This window comes from Python bivittatus, unplaced genomic scaffold, assembly GCF_059951505.1.
Source record: "Python bivittatus isolate LINGU-HERP-01145 unplaced genomic scaffold, Pbiv_v1 ctg000850_np1212, whole genome shotgun sequence".
Classification (NCBI taxonomy): Eukaryota; Metazoa; Chordata; class Lepidosauria; order Squamata; family Pythonidae; genus Python; species Python bivittatus.
The window spans coordinates 47564240-47586651 of NW_028277112.1; the positions used below are offsets into that span (position 1 = coordinate 47564240).

General features: G+C 36.7%; 1 protein-coding gene across 9 annotated transcripts in view; it reads right to left on the bottom strand.

The window, feature by feature from the left end:
- NFIB (nuclear factor I B) overlaps positions 1-22412 on the bottom strand; it is a 346323-nt gene that overhangs the window by 85813 nt on the left and 238098 nt on the right. For all 9 annotated transcript variants that reach the window (XM_088130118.1, XM_088130117.1, XM_088130122.1 and 6 more), the window contains exon 3: positions 2239-2292. In XM_088130118.1, coding sequence (XP_087986244.1) covers positions 2239-2292 — 54 coding nt within the window. The remainder of the gene's footprint in view (positions 1-2238; positions 2293-22412) is intronic.

The window sequence follows — 22412 nt, forward strand, 5'->3', positions numbered from 1 at the left end:
AAATCCAGAAGAAAGAGGCAGAAATTTGCTGTGACTTCCACTTTTATACAATATGTTCAAAGATAAAACAAATAATTGCTTTCAACCCAAGGATGAAGATAAGGAAGAGATCAGGACCTCAAGCTTCAACTATAGAAAGAAACCTCAGTCTAGTCATGCTCATTAGAGCTCCCCTCATGGCCTGCTGCCATTAAGAGATGGGTGAATGACTGGAAACTCTTGTGCAATATATCATGATGAATACTGGTTTTATAGGGCTTATGTAGTTTTTACTTTTATTTTAGCTTAACTAAACATTTTAATTGTGGTTGGACTGTTTTGTTTTGTTTATTTAATATGCTCAACAGAATGGTACAAATTTAAGACTCAGTTATGTACAACTGGAAGACCAGTTACATCTTATGAATGAGAAATACTGAAAAAAAGTTACATAAAAGAAAAAGATTAAATAATTCTACTAGAGTTTTATGTGTTGATTTTTTTTTCTCAAAACAGACATTGGAATTAGTCATTGTTTATTTCTAACTGCCTCATTTAGTTTTGAAAACTTACATAGAAAAGCAAGAGTAACTGAAAAAACATGAATCACAACAGATCACAAAAGAATATCCAATAGGATAGAGACAGTATTTTCTTAGAACCAAAAGGATCCACAGGATGGTGCAGCTCCCTCCATACTGGTTTTTTAAATCAGAATTTCTGACTCAAGTTTAAAGCTAGAAATAAGCTTCTCTCTAGGAACAAGCCTCATATATCTGAGATTTCTCTTTCTTTCTGGATTGAGTTAAGAGGAAATAATGGACTATTTGCTACATTTTCAGAAGCTGATTATTTTATATTATGTGAATCCACACAATTTCTCTGAGGTGCTGATATTACTCGGTATATATTCAGCTAAAAGAGCTAAATAAAATAAAATAATTTCAGCTGCCAGTTGATAAACTAAAGGAAAATATTAGGAATTCACATCCCTAAAACACATAGGTAAACACCAGGTATACATTTATTGTTTCTCACACTTAAGATCATACTATACTATACTATACCACCTATTTGAACTAATATGCTTAATATCAATTGTCTGTAGCCTGTCCAGTCCCCATATGCTCATACTAAGGAAACTTCCCTTGTGCTGAAATGGATACTTTATATTCAGCATTCTGTACAATCTTAACTGTAGTTTTCAAAATTATAAAGTTAGATTACTAAGTCTGAATTTAAAATATTTAATTGAAAGTAGAAGGTATTTTAGGCCACTGGTGTTGAAGGTAACAATAACTGAATGATAAGATGCATAAATTGAGTTGTTAAGTTTGCTATATAAGCCTGCATTAGTATTATCAATATACTAAATATTTTTTTTCAAAATAAGCTATGAAAAATTTTTGCAACAGTTGTTAATGCTCTTTTATTTGGCAAAAACATCTTGCTTTTCCTCTTTAGTTAAGAAGGCAAATTACCAGACACCCTAAAGAATGCAACAGTCTAGCCAAACACAGAGAAACTGATTTCCACTGCCAGTAGCTTTGCCAAGTATTGCAGTTTGCAGGGTTTTTTCCCCTCTTCTTCTTGGCAATGCTCTTGCAAAAAAGGATGGCATTCCAAAACTCTAGTAATTTTACATGCAACGTCCTGGACTCTTTATATCCTGGTTCCAGATTAAAGACTGTTGTAAAAATGTCTTTACTGTCTATTAGTCCTGCAGGTTCATTAAAATCTCAAGTCAGACCAGTGGGCATATAATGTTTTATATTCATGCATTTCTTCTTTAGTTATCACAAAACTTAGAAATTCATGTTTCACAAGAAATGGATGTATCAGAACTGAAATACAATTTTAGGTCAATTAAAAGGCATTTGGTAGCTTAGGGGTTACCAGTGTTCACCAAGACAACATCACGAACCCTGTTCTACCTAACTTATTTTTATCTGGCATGCTGCAAAACAATGTGCTAGCTTTCATCATATTCATTTGCAGAATGATAGCATCTGGAACACTAATGCTGTGTTTTGCAACTGACTATGGCCACTACGACAATTATTCTGTAAATAAGCAGGTATTTTATGAATGTGCTTGCTTCAGTTTTTGGTGTACCATGTCATGACAACTGAGAAGACTGGATGTAATCATGTTTAAGTTTACCACAGACAAATGTGTTATGAAAACAAAATATTTATGAATAACACAATCTGCTCTCAAACAACATGCAACTACTAATGGCCTAGAATTCATTTTTACCTGGTGGATTCTTGGCAGGATCATTGTGGCTTGGACTTCCTGATTGTCCAGAATCTACAAAAGAAGAAGAAATACATTACCATTTTGCTACTGATTTGTTGTTAGCGTATCACAAAAATTACAATGTTCTGAATGAATCAGTTTGTATACTGTACATTCTGAAAAACTCAATCTCATAACTGAAGAGTGATGAGTATGAAGGATGTATCCCTTATGACAATCTTGCTTAGGCATACCTGGTCCTTATTTCATAAAATTCTCAAATGGAAAAACTGCATCGTAACTGCAGAATGGAAAAAATATCATTCCCAAAATGGTGAGGTATAAAAATATCAGGCAATTCCTTCCCAAAGTCACATCTGCCTGTCTGGTCCATTCATTTAGGAACCCCCATGAGGTTCACAGAGCACAGACCCAGAAGCAGGCCTTCTCAGTTGGTAACTGACGTTTTATGGAACAGTCTCCCCCAAGAGGTATTTATATGTATTTTCAAAAAAGGCAAAGTATCCTTGTTCCAGTAGGTATTTGGCCTTAGGGTTAAAAAAGATTGGTGCCCTTGACATACTAATTTTTTATTGTCAATTTCTATTCTATATATTATGATTATATATATAACGCTTTTTTAAAAAAGACTTTGTTATATCCAGAACCCATTAGGACTGGGTGAGCTATAAATATTGCTTAAATAAATAAATAAGTCAAAGTCAAAGTAATCTTTATTGTCATTGTACTACTCGTACAACGAAATTAAATGCCACCCCAGTGCAGCTTTAAAAATATAAAAACCATAAAACACATAAAACACAACCTTCACATTCCATATTGCACAACACTATATATATATATATATATATATAAACACTTTAAAGGCACAATCTCTTCATGATCCACAGGAAACACATACAATAATGTCCAAAATATTATCTATCCATAAATAGATTTACTGAGCCTACTCAGTATCATTGGATACAGATATAACATGAATGTAAGTTATGATGGAATCATAAAAGTGGTCTGAAATAATACAGTTAAATACAGTGGGGCAAAAAAGTATTTAGTCAGCCACCAATTGTGCAAGTTCTCCCACTTAAAAAGATGAGAGAGGCCTGTAATTTTCATCATAGGTATACCTCAACTATGAGAGACAAAATGAGAAAAAAATCCAGAAAATCACATTGTCTGATTTTTAAAGAATTTATTTGCAAATCATGGTGGAAAATAAGTATTTGGTCACCTACAAACAAGCAAGATGTCTGGCTCTCACAGACCTGTAACTACTTCTTTAAGAGGCTCCTCTGTCCTCCACTCGTTACCTGTAGTAATGGCACCCGTTTGACCTTGTTATCAGTATAAAAGACACCTGTCCACAACCTCAAACAGTCACACTCCAAACTCCACTATGGCCAAGACCAAAGAGCTGTCGAAGGACACCAGAAACAAAATTGTAGACCTGCACCAGGCTGGGAAGACTGAATCTGCAATAGGCAAGCAGCTTGGTGTGAAGAAATCAACTGTGGGAGCAATAATTAGAAAATGGAAGACATACAAGACCACTGATAATCTCCCTCGATCTGGGGCTCCATGCAAGATCTCACCCTGTGGGGTCAAAATGATCACAAGAACGGTGAGCAAAAATCCCAGAACCACATGGGGGGACCTAGTGAATGAGTGCAGAGAGCTGGGACCAAAGTAACAAAGGCTACCATCAGTAACACACTATGCCGCCAGGGACTCAAATCCTGCAGTGCCATATGTGTCCCCCTGCTTAAGCCAATACATGTCTGGGCTTGTCTGAAGTTTGCTAGAGAGCATTTGGATGATCCAGAAGAGGATTGGGAGAATGTCATATGGTCAGATGAAACCAAAGTAGAACGTTTTGGTCTAAACTCAACTTGTTGTGTTTGGAGGAGAGAGAATGCTGAGTTGCATCCAAAGAACACCATACCTACTGTGAAGCATGGGGGTGGAAACATCATGCTTTGGGGCTGTTTTTCTGCAAAGGGACCAGGATGACTGATCCGTGTAAAGGAAAGAATGAATGGGGCCATGTATCGTTAGATTTTGAGTGAACACCTCCTTCCATCAGCAAGGGCATTGAAGATGAAACGTGGCTGGGTCTTTCAGCATGACAATGATCCCAAACACATCGCCCGGGCAACGAAGGAGTGGCTTCGTAAGAAGCATTTCAAGGTCCTGGAGTGGCCTAGCCAGTCTCCAGATCTCAACCCCATGGAAAACCTTTGGAGGGAGTTGAAAGTCTGTGTTGCCCAGCGACAGCCCCAAAACATCACTGCTCTAGAGGAGATCTGTATGGAGGAATGGGCCAAAATACCAGCAACAGTGTGTGAAAACCTTGTGAAGATTTACAGAAAACGTTTGACCTCTGTCATTGCCAACAAAGGATATTTAACAAAGTACTGAGATGAACTTTTGATATTGACCAAATACTTATTTTCCACCATGATTTGCAAATAAATTCTTTAAAAATCAGACAATGTGATTTTCTGGATTTCCCCCCCCCCCCCCCAATTTTGTCTCTCATAGTTGAGGTATACCTATGATGAAAATTACAGGCCTTTCTCATCTTTTTAAGTGGGAGAACTTGCACAATTGGTGGCTGACTAAATACTTTTTTGCCCCACTGTATCTGATTTTAGCATACTTTATATTAAATCAGGAAAAATAAATAAATTTGCTGATTTATATTAAATCAGCAAAAATGAATGAATGAGTCAAACTGCTTTTATACCAGGATATAAATCCATTTTTGCCTTCTTATTATTACTCATGACATCAGAGAGCAAATTCAGGCTCTGTCACCTGTCATTTGGCCAGGATCATAAGACTGAAAGTTCCAATGATGGAGAGTTCCTTAATTTAGCATGGGTACTGAATCTAATGGAAGATAACAGCAATTCCTCCAAGTAAAGCAACAGAGGGACAAAATCATGGCTGTTAGGCCCATTAAAGAGTGATCACAACTATTTTTGACTACTTTTATTAAAATTCAGCACCAAACCTCATGAATAGAAGGTATAAATTCTCTAAAAAGAGAAATGAGTCTTCTCCTGCTACCTGCCCTTTCTATTTCTTCATTAGCAGAATACACAGGACAGCAGGAAGAGGAGGGTGTTTCCATCTCTTCTACTTCTTCCTTTCAAGAACTATCCCCATTTCAGAACCACCCCTCTCATCTTCAGTTAGGCAGTCTCTATCTCTATCATATCTCCCTTTTGCTTTCCAAAGAAGTCATTCTGAAAGGATATTGCTGAAGCCTGATTGTGTAGCCAGTCCATTATAAGTCCATGTAACTTGGACTTATAAAGTTATTGCAATTAGAATAAGTGAAATCATAATGAACAAATGTCATCTCTCATCTTCCAAGAATTATAATTGTCTGGGTAGCCCCTGTGATTAATCAAATATTCCAGACTGTCCCTCTGGCACAAAAAGTCCATGATAAGTTTCTCCCCACCAAATGGGAAGGTGATAGGGGAGTTGTACACAAAAAGAAAAGAAGGAGTGGGTATCGTTCTAGCTCCAAGAAGAAATAGAGAAGACTGGATATATTTTCAATGTGATTGAAAGCTGCAAGAGAAAGGTCACACAACTAAACTGTAAAATTACAGAAAATGGTTCAATAAATTTGCATTCCAACTTCTTATATGGTCCTGTGGAAGGGAGATATTTGATAGAAAGCCAGATCTCCAGAAAGCAGTGGGGGAGATTTCTTGGCAAAGGATGCTTGTAGAAGGATTTGTCATGATCCAGTTGAAATGTGGCAGGCACTAGGGAGTTTGAAGCTCCTGGAGAAGATAAGAGAGTTATGGAACAGGGAAGGAAATGGGAAGCATTCAGCAGCAGTTAAGGGCTACAGGTTTTATTGGCCTGAAGCAGTGAAATCTGAGTGGAAATATGAGCCTAGTTATTATATGCAACCGTAACATCACGTAAAAGATACATCCAATTGTTGAAACAGAGACTTCAAAACTGTGCCATACACTGTGGGCACCTAAACAAAATAAGATGATTGGGCAAAGCATGATTCCATAAAATGTGTTGATTGTTAACTGAACAAGCTGTTTCAGCCAAGAGGAGACGCCACAATATGAAATGAATTTAAGATAAGAGACAAACTACCAGTAGACTGGCATCTGGGATTTTACACATGGTAGATCAGTAATAAAGTCCAGAAAAATGGTATTCCAAGGTCCTGTAAGCAAAGAAAGGGATGCAAAAGACTAGTTTGTTTGCTGGTCAGAGACTGGACAAGTGTTACAGAAAAAAACTTAATCTCTGCTATGTGCTCTAATGAAAGGCCACCCAGATTAACAGAGGAGATGGACTATTCTGTATATTCTGAAACAGACAACTGGCTGGCTGTCATGGCAGAGCCGCAACACTTCTTCCTTCAAGAAGAAAGAACATACACAGTTAGTCCTCACTTACTGACTGCCTCGTTTAGCAACTGTTCAAAGTTATGAAAGTGTTAAAAAAAAAAAAAAACTTTGCAACCAATCCTCACATTTGTGACCATCAGTGTCACGTGATCGCCGTTTATGTGCTTTCCAACTTGCTTGCAACAAACAGAATTAACAGAGAAGGCAGAAGTAGAATCATAAGTCGTGGTCATGTGATGTTAAAAAAAGCAAAGAACTGTCCCTACCTGTCCTGGCACTGTGTGATCTTCTAAGAAGTAGCTTCCCTCAAACTCTGGGGTGGAGTGTAAAAGAGAGCTCCCAAGGTAAAATCAGAAGCATCAACCAGTACAACAGAGAGGCAGGTGAGATCTAAAGGAGTGAGGATGAGCTAAGAAGGGAATGCCAATTTGAACTGAAGAAAGGCATGGTGGGCACTGAAATCAGGGAACATATAGTTATTTAGTTATTTATTTAGATTTATTAAGGCAACCCAACTCCGAGAAGATTCTTTTACACAGGTGTCTTGAATACCTTTCAGTTTAGCTGTGGATAACATAACTATGGCTAGAGATTTTAATCAAATTTTAGATCTTTTCTTAGATTGTGATATTGTACCAACTAAATTTAACTTTTGTATATAGAAAGTGCTTCAAACCTATATAGTGAAGTTTAATTTAATGTACATATTGAGATTTTAAATCCTTCACAGCAAGAATATACTTTTTCCTCCAACTCCACATTGCATTTGTTTCTGACTTCACTATTTTTTAGTATACCAATTCTTGGTTGAGTGGATAGATAAATATTGGTTCTGCTGCAATATGTTACAGTAACACTATTGATAATTTTAAGAAGAGGCTGCACTATTTTTTCAAAGCAGTACCTAATATATCATTATTAAAGCAGCCACTTTTTAATGAAACAGATAAAATAAGATTTTGAAGATTTTTTTTGATAAACAATCCACAAGCGTAATTGTTTGGGGGGAGGAGTACTTTCAAGGCATGTATTTGTAGTTATATTGTTGCATGTTTCATGAAAAAATTAAAATTTAAAGAATAACATTTGAAAACAAAGTGAAGGAACTTTTGAGTACATATGGAAGACAATCTATACTGGAACTATATAAAAAAAGGTTCCCCCCCCCATTAAACTGAAACTTAATTCACTTCATGCAGTTGATATAGATTATTCAGTGAATTGTATAAAGCAAGTTACTGGGACTGTGAGATAATCAGCAACCACTCAATCTTGATTGAAATATCCCCATGTTTATTTCTGTTCTAATTGTTATACAGCCACTCCTTATTCTGCAACTACTTCATTTAGCGACTGTTTGCAAATACGATGACAAAAACAACAAAAACAACAACAATAATCCACTTCCCAACCAATGTGGCAATTACCACTGAATTTCATGTATCTGACAACAAATGCCTTCAGTGTGAAACTGATTAAGGTCTGGTCAGTTTCAGGCAGCAGTGCCAGCAGCAGGAGGGTTCTAATCAACTAATTAAGGTCACAGAGCTGTTAGGGAACCACTGTGCTGAGGAGAAAACCAGCTCAGGAAGAGATAGCTTGTTTAAGCAATCTCTCTGCCCTGTGAGGGGGAAAAACAGGTCAGGCACAAGACACTGTATGAGAGAACTTTATGTAAATGATAACAAAACATACACGCATTTCAGGGAGTGGCCTCAAGATGGTGATGGGTAAGCAGCTCTGAATCTATGCTCTCTGTTTTATTCTATTTTTTAAACTTTTTTTTAATCCTGCCTTTATTTTATTTCATTTTTTACAAATAACTCAAGGCAGTGAACATACGTAATACTCCCTCCTCCTCCTATTTCCCCCACAACAACAACCCTAAGAAGTGGGTTGGGCTGAGAAAGATTGATTGGCCCAAAGTTATCCAGCCAGCTTTCTTGCCTAAGGTGGGACTAGGACTCACAGTCTCCTGGTTTCTAGGAGTTTTTATTTTATCTTTCAACTTGCTATTTTATTTTTTTTATACCTTTAATTTACTTTTTATAAACTGTAACACCTGGGTGGTCATCCATCTGCCCCAGCTACAACCCAATAAAATATAAAACATGGCTCAAGAATGGGAAAAAGGAAGAAGGGATAGTGTGTCCACAACACAGACTCCACCCAAGCCTCTGAAGCAGCAGAAAATGGATGAATATATAATAAACAGACAACTTCAGTAAGTAACTCTGACCCTACTTACTCTCCAGATAGAGATGGCACTTTTAACTCTTTGGAATGGGATCTACAGACAGAAATTGAAAGTCAACAACTTATAGAACTTTCTTCTTCCCTGGTAGAGGATACCTGCCCCCTCCCCAGACTGCTGCTGTTTGTTAAGCAACTGATCCCAACTTATGCAAGATGGGGATGATATGAACTTAAAAAGGGAGAATGTAACAGGCTCCATAACTAGGCAATACCTGCTCACAGCTCAAATGGCGATCTTTGAACTTCAGTCAAAAATAAGGCAGACCTACTAAAAGAGTCCTTTGTAAAGTATACTGAGAGTCACCCAAATAAAGCAGCAGAAACAGTAAGGATACCGGCTGCTCACACCAACAAGCAATGAGCAGTTAACAGGGAATTTAGAGCTGACCCCACTCCTGAATCTACTAGGAGAGAAAGAAAGAAAACCGTGGAGGGCTTAACTCTCAAGCAGAAAAAGAGTAGAGACGAGATAAGTGCAATAATTACCTACAGACCAATCAGATCACTCTGCAGATTTTCAACAATATGGTGAACAGAGGGTGATTGGACTTCAAAAATGCAGTTATTCTGTCCTTGAGTAAGCTGCTTTGCTGCAAAAGCTCTTTGATAGATCTACTACATGCCAAATGGCTGCCATCCAGAAGAGGCTGCATGTGAATTCTGCTAACATTTAAGCAATCTACAGTCCCTAGCACGCTTTTCAAAATGAAGCCCTTCCTGAGCACCTTCTCAATATTCCCAGTATGTGTCTTCTGTTCAGAGAAAGCTAGCCTGCTTTTGGATCAGTTTTCCCAAGAGGGTATTACCACTTTAAAATCTAAGTTTAATGATTTGAATCCAGATAACCCCAGGAATGTTTCACCAGCAATGACCTTGAGAAAGAAGACCTCTAATCAACAAACTGCATTATCTACAGCTAGAGAATCTGCTGAGAACTCACTGGAAGTAAAGTTGGTTGACTCATTTGGTGCGGTGCCAGATTCAGAGCAAGCAGACGCAATACAGAGATTGGATGAATTAAGAGAAACACTGGTGACAATACGCTCCACAGCAAAACAATTAATCTGGTCCTACCATGCACTCAGGACTGTGGCAATAAACTCAATCAGCAAATTGCTAATGCTGCCACAGCCACAAGAAGCCCAGGCACCCAGACCACCAATGGAGAACCTTTAATGTCTAACCCAGTCCCTGATAGTCTGCAGCTTGACAAAATGCTACATCAATTAGAGAATCTAAAGTAGACAGACCCTGAGAAAAAGGTTCAGATCCAGACATGCTTTTAACACCAATGCCCTCCTATAGCATAACTCCCCAATTGTATCCTCCAAAAAATACTTATAAATCATTGTGGGGGCTAGATGGAGATGCTCAAGATCAAACTGACAAGGAAGAAAAATTCTTATCCCAGCAATTAGCAACCATTCAGAAACAGAAGTCTGGCTTTGAGTCTCATGCCATCCCTGGAATTGCCTTTTCTGATACTGATACTGTTTTCTCTACACCCAAAATACACCCATTTCTCTGACAGCTGACCTTAACACCAAACAATATGTACCAACTTAAGTTCCCACCATTCTTGAGGATCTGCCTCTTACAATGGCCATGACTGGGAACTCAGATTGACATCTGGATACCTCTAAAACCCTAACAATTCTTTCATGGAATATCGCAGGCTGGAATGCTAAATCCAAAGACTCCAACTTTCTTGAATTATGTTGCTGAATTTGACATACTCCTACTTCAAGAAGCCTGTCTAGATAACAGCTTGTTTATAAGTGGGTATAAGTCTTTCTCACTTGCAGCAGCTCCTACAGCAGGACAAGGCAGATTGTGTGGTTCTTAAATATACAAATTTCAACTAAGCTACGTTCAAACATTATACAGTTAGACGCAATGAAGCACTGTGCAATGTCTGTGCAGCTAAAATTTAATAATGCTCTATTACTATTGGTTAATATCTATGTTTCACCTTCTCAAAATAGATCCCAATTTAACAGTTTATCGACCAAATTCGAAGCATACATAAATACCTTTATGTTTAATAACCCCTCTGCTTATGTAATAGTTTCTGGTGACCAAACACAAGGGTGGGGGCAAATGATAAGGCATTTTTTACTCAATTCCACCAATAGCCTCAAGAACTAGTTACAATCCCCCCTCTATCAACCCAGCAATCTAATGATTCAAAAGGGGATTACATGGGGCTGTGTTTATTAAAACAATTAACAAACTAAATTTATATCCACTGAATGGATCTATCAGTAGTGACTTCCCTGAGTTCTCCCACTGCATTGGCTCAAGACCTTCCCTGATTGAGATCACTTCAATCTCAAGGAATTTAATTACTCTCATACAAACATTTTACCAAAACAGTCAATCTTCCAGGTACCTGAGTTATAAAAGCATTCGACAAATGCTTTCTGGAAACAGGAACTACTCCAAGTTTGGAAACAGACCCAGAGCCAGGGCTAGTCCATGCCAGATGGACTCAGCAACTCAATGAGCAAACTTTTCAGCAGCTTCTGTCTGAAGTAGCATTGCAATTCCATTCTACTATAGTTAAAGAAAGGTCTGGGAATTCCCTTCTGCAAACATTCACCCAACTGATTCAATTACTCCAGCCAGTGCTCTCCACCCAGATGTCGAGGAAGAGAGAAAAACATGGGGGCAAAGCTTATCCCTCTCAGCCCTGGTTTGACATGGACTATTTTGAGGCCAAGAGTAAACTGATTAGGAAATTCAAATTATATAAAGAGAACCCAGCTGAGCACTCCAGACAGGACTTTATGTTCCTGAAGAAACAATGCAAACATCTATTACAAAACAAGAGAAGAGAATTCACTATGGCTTCCTGGCAGGCAATTGATAACAGCATCTCAAGCCAGAAATTCCATTCTAATCTGACGCCTGATAGCTTCCCACCCACTTGACAGGTCCCTTTCACTTCCCCACCTCTTACCTGCATCTCTGTCAGAGGACCACTTTAGAACATTATATTCAGAAGGGTCTCCTAAATTTGACTTAAATCTTAATGCTAACCTGCTCCCTAATTGGGCCCCAGTTTCAAGTGCTGAAATAAAGATGCTTATAAATCAGCTAAAGCCTGGTAAAGCTCCAGGCAATGATTTTATTACTCCCAAAATATTACACAATAATTTGGAATGGTGGACCCCAGTTCTTGCTTCCCTGTTTACTTACACTGGTCTCACTGCGCAAATCCCAAAGAACTGGGGCCTAGCCCTTATAGTGCCCATTTATAAAAAGGGCATCCAAGACCTGCCAGCTAATTATAGGCCTATTAGTCTTTTAAGTATAATAAGGAAGCTCTATGCTAGACACTTATACAACAAATTAGTTGACTCGGTCAACCTAGAGCAGATACTGGCAAACAAACAAGAAGGCTTCAGGACAGGACGTTCTATCTATGGACATGTTCTTATACTTCAACACCTGGCCAAAAACAGACATCTAAAACAGGCTCAATATTATATATTGCATTTATTGATTTTAGGTCTGCATTCGATCTAGTTCCCAGAGCAAAGCTATGGACTGAGCTTGTGAATACTACCATTGATAGATGGTTACTGCTGCTTATGCATAATCTTTATAAGAATTCTAGAATCAAGGTTCGATGCAGTATGCAAGGCCACCACACTAATGAGATTCTAACTTACAGAGAAGTGTATTTTATCTCTCCTGCTGTTTAATCTGTACATATGTAAATCCACTTGTGGCCAAAATAAATCAATTAGAAAATCACTCCCGAAAATGAACTAACAGACATATTGCAACTTTGTTGTATGCAGATGACGTAGTACTCCTATCACAAACATTAATTGGACTTAAACTGAGCTCTGAATGCTCTGGCCAATTACTGCTCTGAGGAAGCACTTGAAATCAACTATAGTAAAACTAAGATCCTGATCTTTGCAAGTCTCTTTGCAAAGAGACTTAAACTGCACGCCTGGAGGATAAATTGCTAGAGTATTGAACAAGTGAAACCTTTTAAATATTTGGGCATGATTTTCCATAGCTCCACCAAACGCAGCGCACACCCAAATTATGTCATACAAATGCTCAAAAAAGAGTGGCCGAAATTCAATCTTTTCACTTCACCAGAGGAGCACAGCATATCCAAGCAGCACTGAAGCTATATTCAGCTAAAGCACAACTACTTTTTGGTGCCCAGCTAGGACCTTACACTATATTTACTCCTCTTGAAAGGGTCCAATCTAAATTGCTAAGGGCTATATTCTAGGTAGCCCCTTGCATTCCAAATGTAGTATTAAGGAGGGAGGCAGGGCTATCTAAAGTCAAAACAGATGCCTGGACCTGTATCATACCACACTGGTTGAAGTCACTGTTCTTTCTCACAGGTTTTAGTTCTTTCCTCATTGAGGACGATTACAAATCAATATGGTTCAAGGCAATCTCACAAAAACTTCAACATCTCAGTTTTTCCAGGGAGGTGTTCCTAATGATGGGTTATGTGTGTACTTAGCTCATTTAAACAACGTATCAGAGACATGGAAGCCTAAAAGGACCAATCTGCCCTACCTAAGAACGTTTTTACGAGCAGTCAAGCTGCTTTTTACAAACCAGTCAGATACTTACACCACATAACTATTTCCAAATTCTGAAGAGCACTAACTTTAGCACACTTCAGTGCTCTCCCCACAACAGTTTTGGAGGGTTGATACAAAGAAGTCCCCTATGAGCTAAGATACCTGAGGACAAGGGGATGCTGAAACAGCAGCTCATGTCCTGCTACACTCTATAAGGACTCAAGGACCCAGCTTATAACTCCTGGTAAACTCCTGGTAAAATACCTGGGAAATTCTGATCTTTTTAATGTACAGTTGTTCTTACCAGATCAGCATGATTCAGTCTCCTTGAACATAACTACATTTTGTTATGCTGCCTGTAAAATTAGGCAGACTTTGATTATCCACTGACAAACCCACTTCCAATTGTAATTTTTTACCTTGTTTTGTTTTTATTTTATTTTTACTTTTAGTGTGTTTTTGTTTGCAATTGTGGTCAGTGACTGTAATAAAAAAAATATTCATATTCACACATTTCATGTATTTCTTTATTCAGTGGTACCTCGGGATACGAACGCCTCTACTAACGAACATTTCGGGTTACGACCAGCTTCGGCAGGAAAAATTTACCTCGGGTTACGAACTCGCCTCTACTTACGAACCGGATCCGCGGCCATTTTCCCTGCTGCCACGCGGTTGCGGCTTCCTGTGGGCGAGGTCGCAGTAGCAAGAAGACATTCAGTGAGGCTTGTGGTGTGTTTTGCGGTGTTTTGCGAAGGTTTTTGGTGTGCGTGTTAGCATGGCTCCAAAGAAAATGCAGAGCAGGCTTGGCGGGAGTAAGGCTCTGAAGAGAAAATTGCCTCGGGTTGCGACCAAATTCGGGCGGAGGGCGGAACGGATTAACTGGATTTACATTGAACCCTATGGGAACATTTGCTTCGGGTTACGACCAACTTGGGATACGTCCAGAGTCACGGAACAGATTAAGTTCATACCCCGAGGTACCACTGTAATTTGAAAGATTAAAAGTATGAAGGAACCCAAAAAGATCTAGGTGATAAGAAATACAAAGGTAGCATAACATTAAGGATCATGTTCAGTGTTTGCCAATCACCATTAATCATTCTTTTCCTAATTGCAATTAACCTTCAGCTTCTATAACCTGTCTGAACTCATAAACCTCACCAAAACTATTTAGAACAGTTTTCTTCATCTCTACCTCTACTAAAATTTGTTTTATCTTTACAACTCCATTTTACAAAGTTTATTATCTTTAAACTCATACACAAGTCTATAGTACTGGAAAAACGTGTGAAGGCTTTCTCTGGTGTAGAACTGAGAAATAATAATTTTGCCTTTTTCTACACTGGCAACTTCATATTCATATTACTTTTTCACATTACTTTTTCTAACAACTGTAATTTGTTGACTATCTTGTTTGCTTTACTGATGCTCAAAAAATCCTATTTTATAGCATGGATGTTTTGGAGAGATTTCAGGTACCTTTATTTCAGTTTCACCACTTAATGCGATAGATTTCCTCTCTACAAGTCTATCTCTTATAGCAACTATCCAGAGTCCAATTATACAATAATCACATACCCAACTACCCATATCATTATATGTTTGCTATCATTGCCGCTTGATCTTTTCAGTGAAATTTATGCCATCTACTAATTGTGAATTAAACTACTTACACATTTGTATTTTAATTGCTATGGATTAAAAAAAAAACTTTTAGACATATCCCTTCATGAGTGTTTCAAAAGCGAAATCTTCTCCAGTTTTAACAAAATGGATTCGAGCAGCAATTTACCTTTTTTATGCAGTTACGAAGAATTAAAATAACTTTTCAACAGTACAATTTTAATTAAAGAAACAAAACTGGCAACTAAAACATTACATAATCAGTTTATTTGTAATCTCCTTTATATTAATTAACTGACTCAGCCTCTGCTTAGCCTTTTAACTGCCCTATTGAACCAGCAAAGCAGTAGGAATTAATTCAGTTTTCACACACACAAAGCTTATTATAATGGATACCTCACAAAGCAAACTTTTCAGTTTTGTTCTCTTTATACTGGATTTTAATTTCTTAATTATTTTTGTTGTTAAATTTGAATATACACAATGCCACTGATAGAAACTTATTTATTTTGTTGGAAAACAGATTTTCTCAGCTGTTTTAATGGGATGCATTTCTGCTAAGAATAATTTTGATTCTATAAAGAAAGTTGTATGCCTTTCAAGAACTGAAATAAAATTCCCTTCCCTTTGGAACAGTCTTCTCCTACTCCCTTCTGAAGTTTGGATGGCCACCATCTTGAGTAGTCTTAAACAGGCAAATAAAATGGCGTTGTCTTACTATGCATTAGGCACCTAATGTTCCACTGGTATGTTGTTTCCTTATTTGTTATGGTGGACTAGTTCGATTATTACTTTTTTACAATCTCCCTGCCCACTGCACTGCAAATCTGGAAATTGCAGTTTCCCCTTTTATTCTTTTTTTCACACCACAATTTAAGAATGCAGTAGAACAAATGCAGTGAAGTATACATTAATCTAATGTAGTTAATGTATTTCTCTCTCTCTTTTTTTTTGGTGAAAAAAAAATGGTACTGGATTAAAAAAAAAAGAATCCTTGCTATTTCTTCCAAACATGGCAACCTGTAATTAATCTTACCTGTGATTACTTCCAAGCAAGACAACTTCTAATTGTGAATTTCAACATGAGAAAGTGTAAAACCAAAGCTTCCAAACTCATTTTCTGAGTTCTGGCAGTCTGGGAACCTAGATAGAGGTTAAAGCTTATTCATATAGCTGTACCATTATATAATTTCTAATGATCCTATCAGAATTAAATTGCAGCATCACTGTAAGGAACACAAGAAAGAATAAAAACAGAACTTCTTTATCAGTGCTCTCCACTTCATTCATTTACTCTATAGAGCAGTGTTTCTCAATCTTGGCAACTTTAAGACGTGCAGAGTTCATCTCCCAGAATTCTGGGAGTTGAAGTCCACACATCTTAAAATCACCAAGTTTAAGAAACACTTAACAGTTCCATTCCATTAAGGAACACTTAACAGTTCCATTCTACTGGAACCCTATAGAGTTTAAAAACATCATGCCCTTCACCTGTGTATAGCTGGGTACAGCTGGACACAAAACAAATTTATAAATGGGACCAAAGAGGGGGTGATAATACCTAATAAATAAGAACACAGACTTACAGGACGGGGGACAAAAAAACAAAGAGCTATTTTAAAGAATTGGAATGGATTGCGAGAGAATTAAATAAACAGATTAAGTAATACCACTGAAAAAACACTGTGCTTAAAGCAAATATCTGTAAAGATATGTCAATTAAGATCAAGATCAAGTTCTTCCTCCCTTTTGATGCAGCAACCAAAGGGCTGCCACTTTCAATAGGTTGGAACGCTGGAGCAACAGATTTAGTCCAGAGTTTGCAGAAGGATTTTAAACAGGTGGAGTTAGAACTGGTCACTCGTCTTGAGTATAGGACAATGAGTTCGAAATGATCCCAATCTGCTTTCAACTCCACAGGGTCCTGGACCAAAGTCTGAGATGTAACCTATGTATTATTTGTAATAATTTTTATGAATTATACAGTAATTCTTGAAATGAAAAGGCAAAACAATTCCAGAAAGAGATAGCTAATTCCTGCTGCTAAACAACTCAGGCTTTAGAAAAATAAAAATGAGGGAGAACGCATATCTGTAAGAATGTATTTGTTCACATAACTTTTTAATGTCTTAACTAGAAAAGTAAAATACACAAGTCAGGCTAAATTATTACTGCTTATTTGTCCTTTTAAAGCCATATTGAATGGTTAATCCTGCTTATGTAGTAGCTAAAGTAAAGGGAACACATCAATCAGCAAACAGTTCAGCAGAAATTACTTCACAGTGAGTTACAGATAGGAGAACACTAGCACAATTGTGTATTTCAAGCATTACTTCCAAGTATTATGAATTATGTAACTGGGGTAAGATAAACATGCCCAGCAATAAGATAAAAAAAGAGTATCTTAATCCAAAAATGTTCCAAAGTCAGGAGTGGGTTAACAGCTAGGAATTAAATTACTATCTTTACATTTCCAAATTCTTTCTGGGTTGATAACACAAATAAAAAATATAATTAATTTGTTAATTCCAGTCCAATAACAGCTATATATTTAGTACAAGAAGACTAACATTAAACAATAAGAATTCTTCACGCACTACATAGTTTCAAGTTGCATTCTCTTTATTTTTAGAATGTGTCAGCTTTTCCTATTACAAAGCAATGTTTTAATCTGCCAAACAGGATAGTAACTAGAATTACTTACCTATGCATGAACAACATATGTATACATTCTAATTGTAGTATTTCATATGAGCAGCGTTGTCTGCAATTTTAGGTTACTATTGTTAAAGGCATTAAAATATAATAAGCCAAATAAAAGTAGGAGTGCATTCTAAAGGCAACTCCCTTTCAGTTATGAAATTCCTAGCTGATGATACAAGTTCCACTGGAAGTATTTCATCTCTCATGATATATTCTACTTGCAATTAATTTTTTCATATACATTTAAGATTTTTGCCAGTTTGTCATTGCTTCTCTTACACAATATATGCTGTACTAAGACAAAAAGGCAATCTATTTCCATAAGCTATTTCACCGATAGCTGGCTCTTGATCAAGATGGCACCTGCGTATGAAAAGATGCTTTTCTTTCAGTCTTACTTCTAATTATAGCAGTATGTAGTTATTCACAGGCTACTGTATTAAATTAGGATTACAAGTCTATAAACAGAGATTTTAACTCATAATATATAGCCAATGTAATCCAATGTACAACATAGGAGCAATTTTCTGGAAAAGGATAGTTTCGCTTTAACAATCTTGCATAGATTTCTCTCAGATTTTGCCATCTCCTACAATCTCCACACTGAGTATGTCTGGAGATGAAAAGTCTTCATGTATGTCAGCTTCCACATATCAGGACCCAACAGTGTTGTCCTTGCTAGTATGCAAGCCAATACACATAAAGGTATACATGTGAAGGTTTTCTTCCCACTGCATACTGATGAATGCAGTGATATTATCTGAGCAACAATGATAGGAGCACAGATTATCAGCAACAATGATAGGAGCACAGATAGTATAACACCTAAATACAATTTTAGTGCTTGCAGAGTAAATTAAGTTCTATATTCAAATTTTATATTTGCTTTATATTTGTTTAGGACTTAACTGTTGAAGTAATCAAGTACAAAACCTGTAGACAACCTACTTTACATTCTAAACTTTATTTTTAGATGTTTTATGTCGCCTTTATTATTTTTATAAATAACTCAAGGCGGCAAACATATCTAATACTCCTTCCTTCTCCTATTTTCCCCACAACAGTAACTCTGTGAGGTGAGTTGGGCTGGGAGAGAGTGACTGGCCCAAGGTCACCCAGCTAGCTTTCATGCCTAAAAGGGACTAGAAGTCACAGTCTCCTGGTTTCTAGCCTGGTGCTGGCTAGAAGATGGCTCTTTTCAGCTGTTCTTATGGAGAAAAGCACAAAAGTATGACCAAGATAAGATCCTATAGCTTATTTATGTAAAACACAGCCATACTGACTATAATTTTTGAAAATAAGATATAAATATAACTTGCAGGTGGGGGAAGGGAAAAGAATCCTGAAATTTGCTTCAAGGAAAAATGAAGTAAGGAAATAATTTGAAAATTAAGTGCAAAAAGGCAGATGAGAACTTTATGACAGCTACATAGCTAGAGGCAATGTTTCTCAATCCAATGGGTGTGACACACAATAGAGTTCCTTACAGACACACCCCACAGGTGGAAGAAACAAAAACACTAGACTTAAGAACCCTTGAGGAAGAAAAAGAAACTTAATTCTTATCTTGCTTCTATCTACTATAATGCAACACTCCCTTTCTTTATTCCAGGAACACACTTGTAAAAAAGCATTTGTTTAATGGTAGGAAAGGAAAAAAAGCTCAACAAACATCTGAATTATAGGTTCTATGCCATGAAAGGGTGGACAAAGATTTGGAGAAATAGTTATGGACTGTAAACTATACAGATTCTATGCTAAACCTTCCAGCAGCCTCTCCTTCCCAAGAACAGGGACAACTTTCCTATTTTACAGGTGGTAACAAAGAATTTACTGGGGAAAAAGTTTAAAACTATGAATTTTAGTAACTTACTATCTGGGAGCTTTGATGTTTACTTCCTTGGATAAAAGCCAATTATTTTACCTTTCTATATCAATATTTTCAGACAGAGGAGTGCTTTGATGGAACACTGCTCCCATGTCAATCATACGTAATATAAACAGCACCCCTAACTGTAGGCCATAGGTCAGTGTTGTCCCAGAATTCTGGGAGTTGAAGTCCACTCATCTTAAAGTGGCCAAGTTTGGACAACACTGCCATAGGTTAATCATTTCAACACCAACAAAGCAGGTGTCTACTTGTCATTTTTTCTTATTTATAGGATTGATTTTTTTTTTTAACAAGTTCTGTCACATACAAAGCATTAGTATTATGATATAGCTTGGTCCAGGTTCCATTTTGTAAAAAATCAATGTACCTAACATAGTGTTATTAGGAACTCCTTTTTTAAATAATACACACATGTACTTCCAAACCTAAATCCACTCCAAATTTAATACTGCAAGAATTATGTCATGCTGCTTATAGACTCATATCTCAAGATTAAATATATACAATACAAATTACTTCTTCAGACTTGGTACTGACCTTATACTAGTCTCCCACCCTGAAATTTTCTACAGATTTAATGTCTTACTTTGTATACAAGTTAATGTTGTCATGTTCATAGCCCAATTTATGATAGCAGATACCTATATTGTAATTTTAACTTGAGAGCATGTGTACAACATTGCAACATTTAGTCATCATCTTAAATATTTTATATGCATCTCTTTGAAGATTAGTATCTAGAAATTGAGAAATAATAATTCTTTTGAATTTGGTACCTTTGCTTTCTAGACTTTTCTCCTGATGATGCCAACAAAATATGGAAAAAGTACCAAACATGTTGGAGGTGTAAGCATTTAGGCTTATACGATAAGAAGTTTTTAGGAAAATGGAAAACAGCAGTACTAGTCTTATCTTGCTAACATAACAATTGTTTGGGGAAAAATAACTTATGAACCTTAGATTTTCTTTAGTGTAAGAATACCAATCTTTCAAACAACCCAGCACCAACAAAGAAAGGATATAAATTATCTTTAATAGTAAACCAGCTGGATCAAGGTCTTCAAATCTAGCTTAAGTTAAATATTTTTAATAAAAGTGTTTTCTTCCCAGATAAATAAGCTGCTAGGAACTATTAGAGAATAAAGTGATTTATGATGTTATGAATAATATCATCACATAAAATGCCTTCATGCTTCGTGTGGCCAGTATGCTTCGTATAACCTCCAGGTGACGTAATGCAGTGAAGAATATGTTGGCTTGCAAGATAGCCTTTAAATTAGAGATTGTAGCTTGCACACAACAGCATGAGCCCATGTGGGTAAAGCTGACTGACTTGTTTATGATAAAAGACTGGGAAACTTCATGAAGGATATAAAGCTTCTCTGGATAACAGATGTTTACAGAGATGACACATTATGTTTTGGTAGGGCACAGAGAAAAATGTAAGAAAAGTGAAGGAAATGGAAAAGAGAAATATGATCACTATATGAAAAATAATTAGAAGATGAATATTCCAAAAGAATAAATGGGTAGTGCATGTAAAGAAAAAAGATGTGGAAAATGCTTGGAACAGAGTCAAAATAATTGTGTTACAAAGTATTAGACAAGTGTGTAAGATTATCCTAATGAGAAGTAAGAAAACAGAAGCTTGGTGGAATGATGAAGTGAAAGAGGCTATGGATAGGAAAACAATGCATATTAAGAGAATGATGGCTGAAAATTAAGCAAGAAAAATACAGTAAAAGGTAGTAGTAAACAAGGTGGTCAAAGAGAGCAAGAAATCATTAAAGATTAAAAGAAGCTGAGAAAACGCAAAGTAATTCTGAGGGAAATAAATGTTTTTGAAGTGGGTAAAAAGGGGTAAACAAGGAACCTCCATGAGAGTAAAAAGAATTTACTTGGTAATCAAATGAATTGGGAGGAAACCACAATGAGGAATTGTCTGAAGGAGTATTTTGGAGATCTGTTTGGGAATTAAATGTTGAAGAATAACATTGAAATGAATGCTATAAATTTTAGAGTATAAGGGAAAAATGGTGAAAAGGAATTCATACATTCTGTGATAAAGTTGGAAACTGCAGCTATAGATGGTGTATCTAGATAAAAATCAAATTATGGCTATTGGCTTTGAAGTAGCTGGGCAGCTTATTTAATGAGTATGTTAAGGCTACATCTGTGCCTGGCAAATGCCACATTGTTATCCTACAGAAAGGGAAAGTTTGCAAAAATGAATGCAAAATGTAGAGCAAGATTGGTTTGGTAAATGTACCCGGAAAGATATTTGTCAGAATTTTGTTTGAAAGAGATGACAATTAATATAATTTGGGAAGTGCAGTGCAACTGTATGTGCGGACCAAATTTAATTTCTTCAGAAAATCATTGAGAAATGTGTTACTGTACTATGAGAAAGTTCACTGTACATTCAAATAAAGTGATGAAGTGAGTAAGAATGTTTTACATGAATTACAGAATATTTTACATGGGAATGGAACTGAAAGATGACTGCTGAATATGATGAGAGTGTTAACTGATGGAAGACAAACATGTGAGAATAAATGGAATGCCTAGATAATGTGCAGTAACATTTAGTTGACTGATGCACAATGTATTATAGAAAAAAAATATAAGAAATGTTGTGGTGGTATTATATTTCCACCAGATGGGAATGTACCTATACTACTATATGTGAAAGATGCCTCGTTGCTGGTTGGGAATCCAAGTGATTTGCAG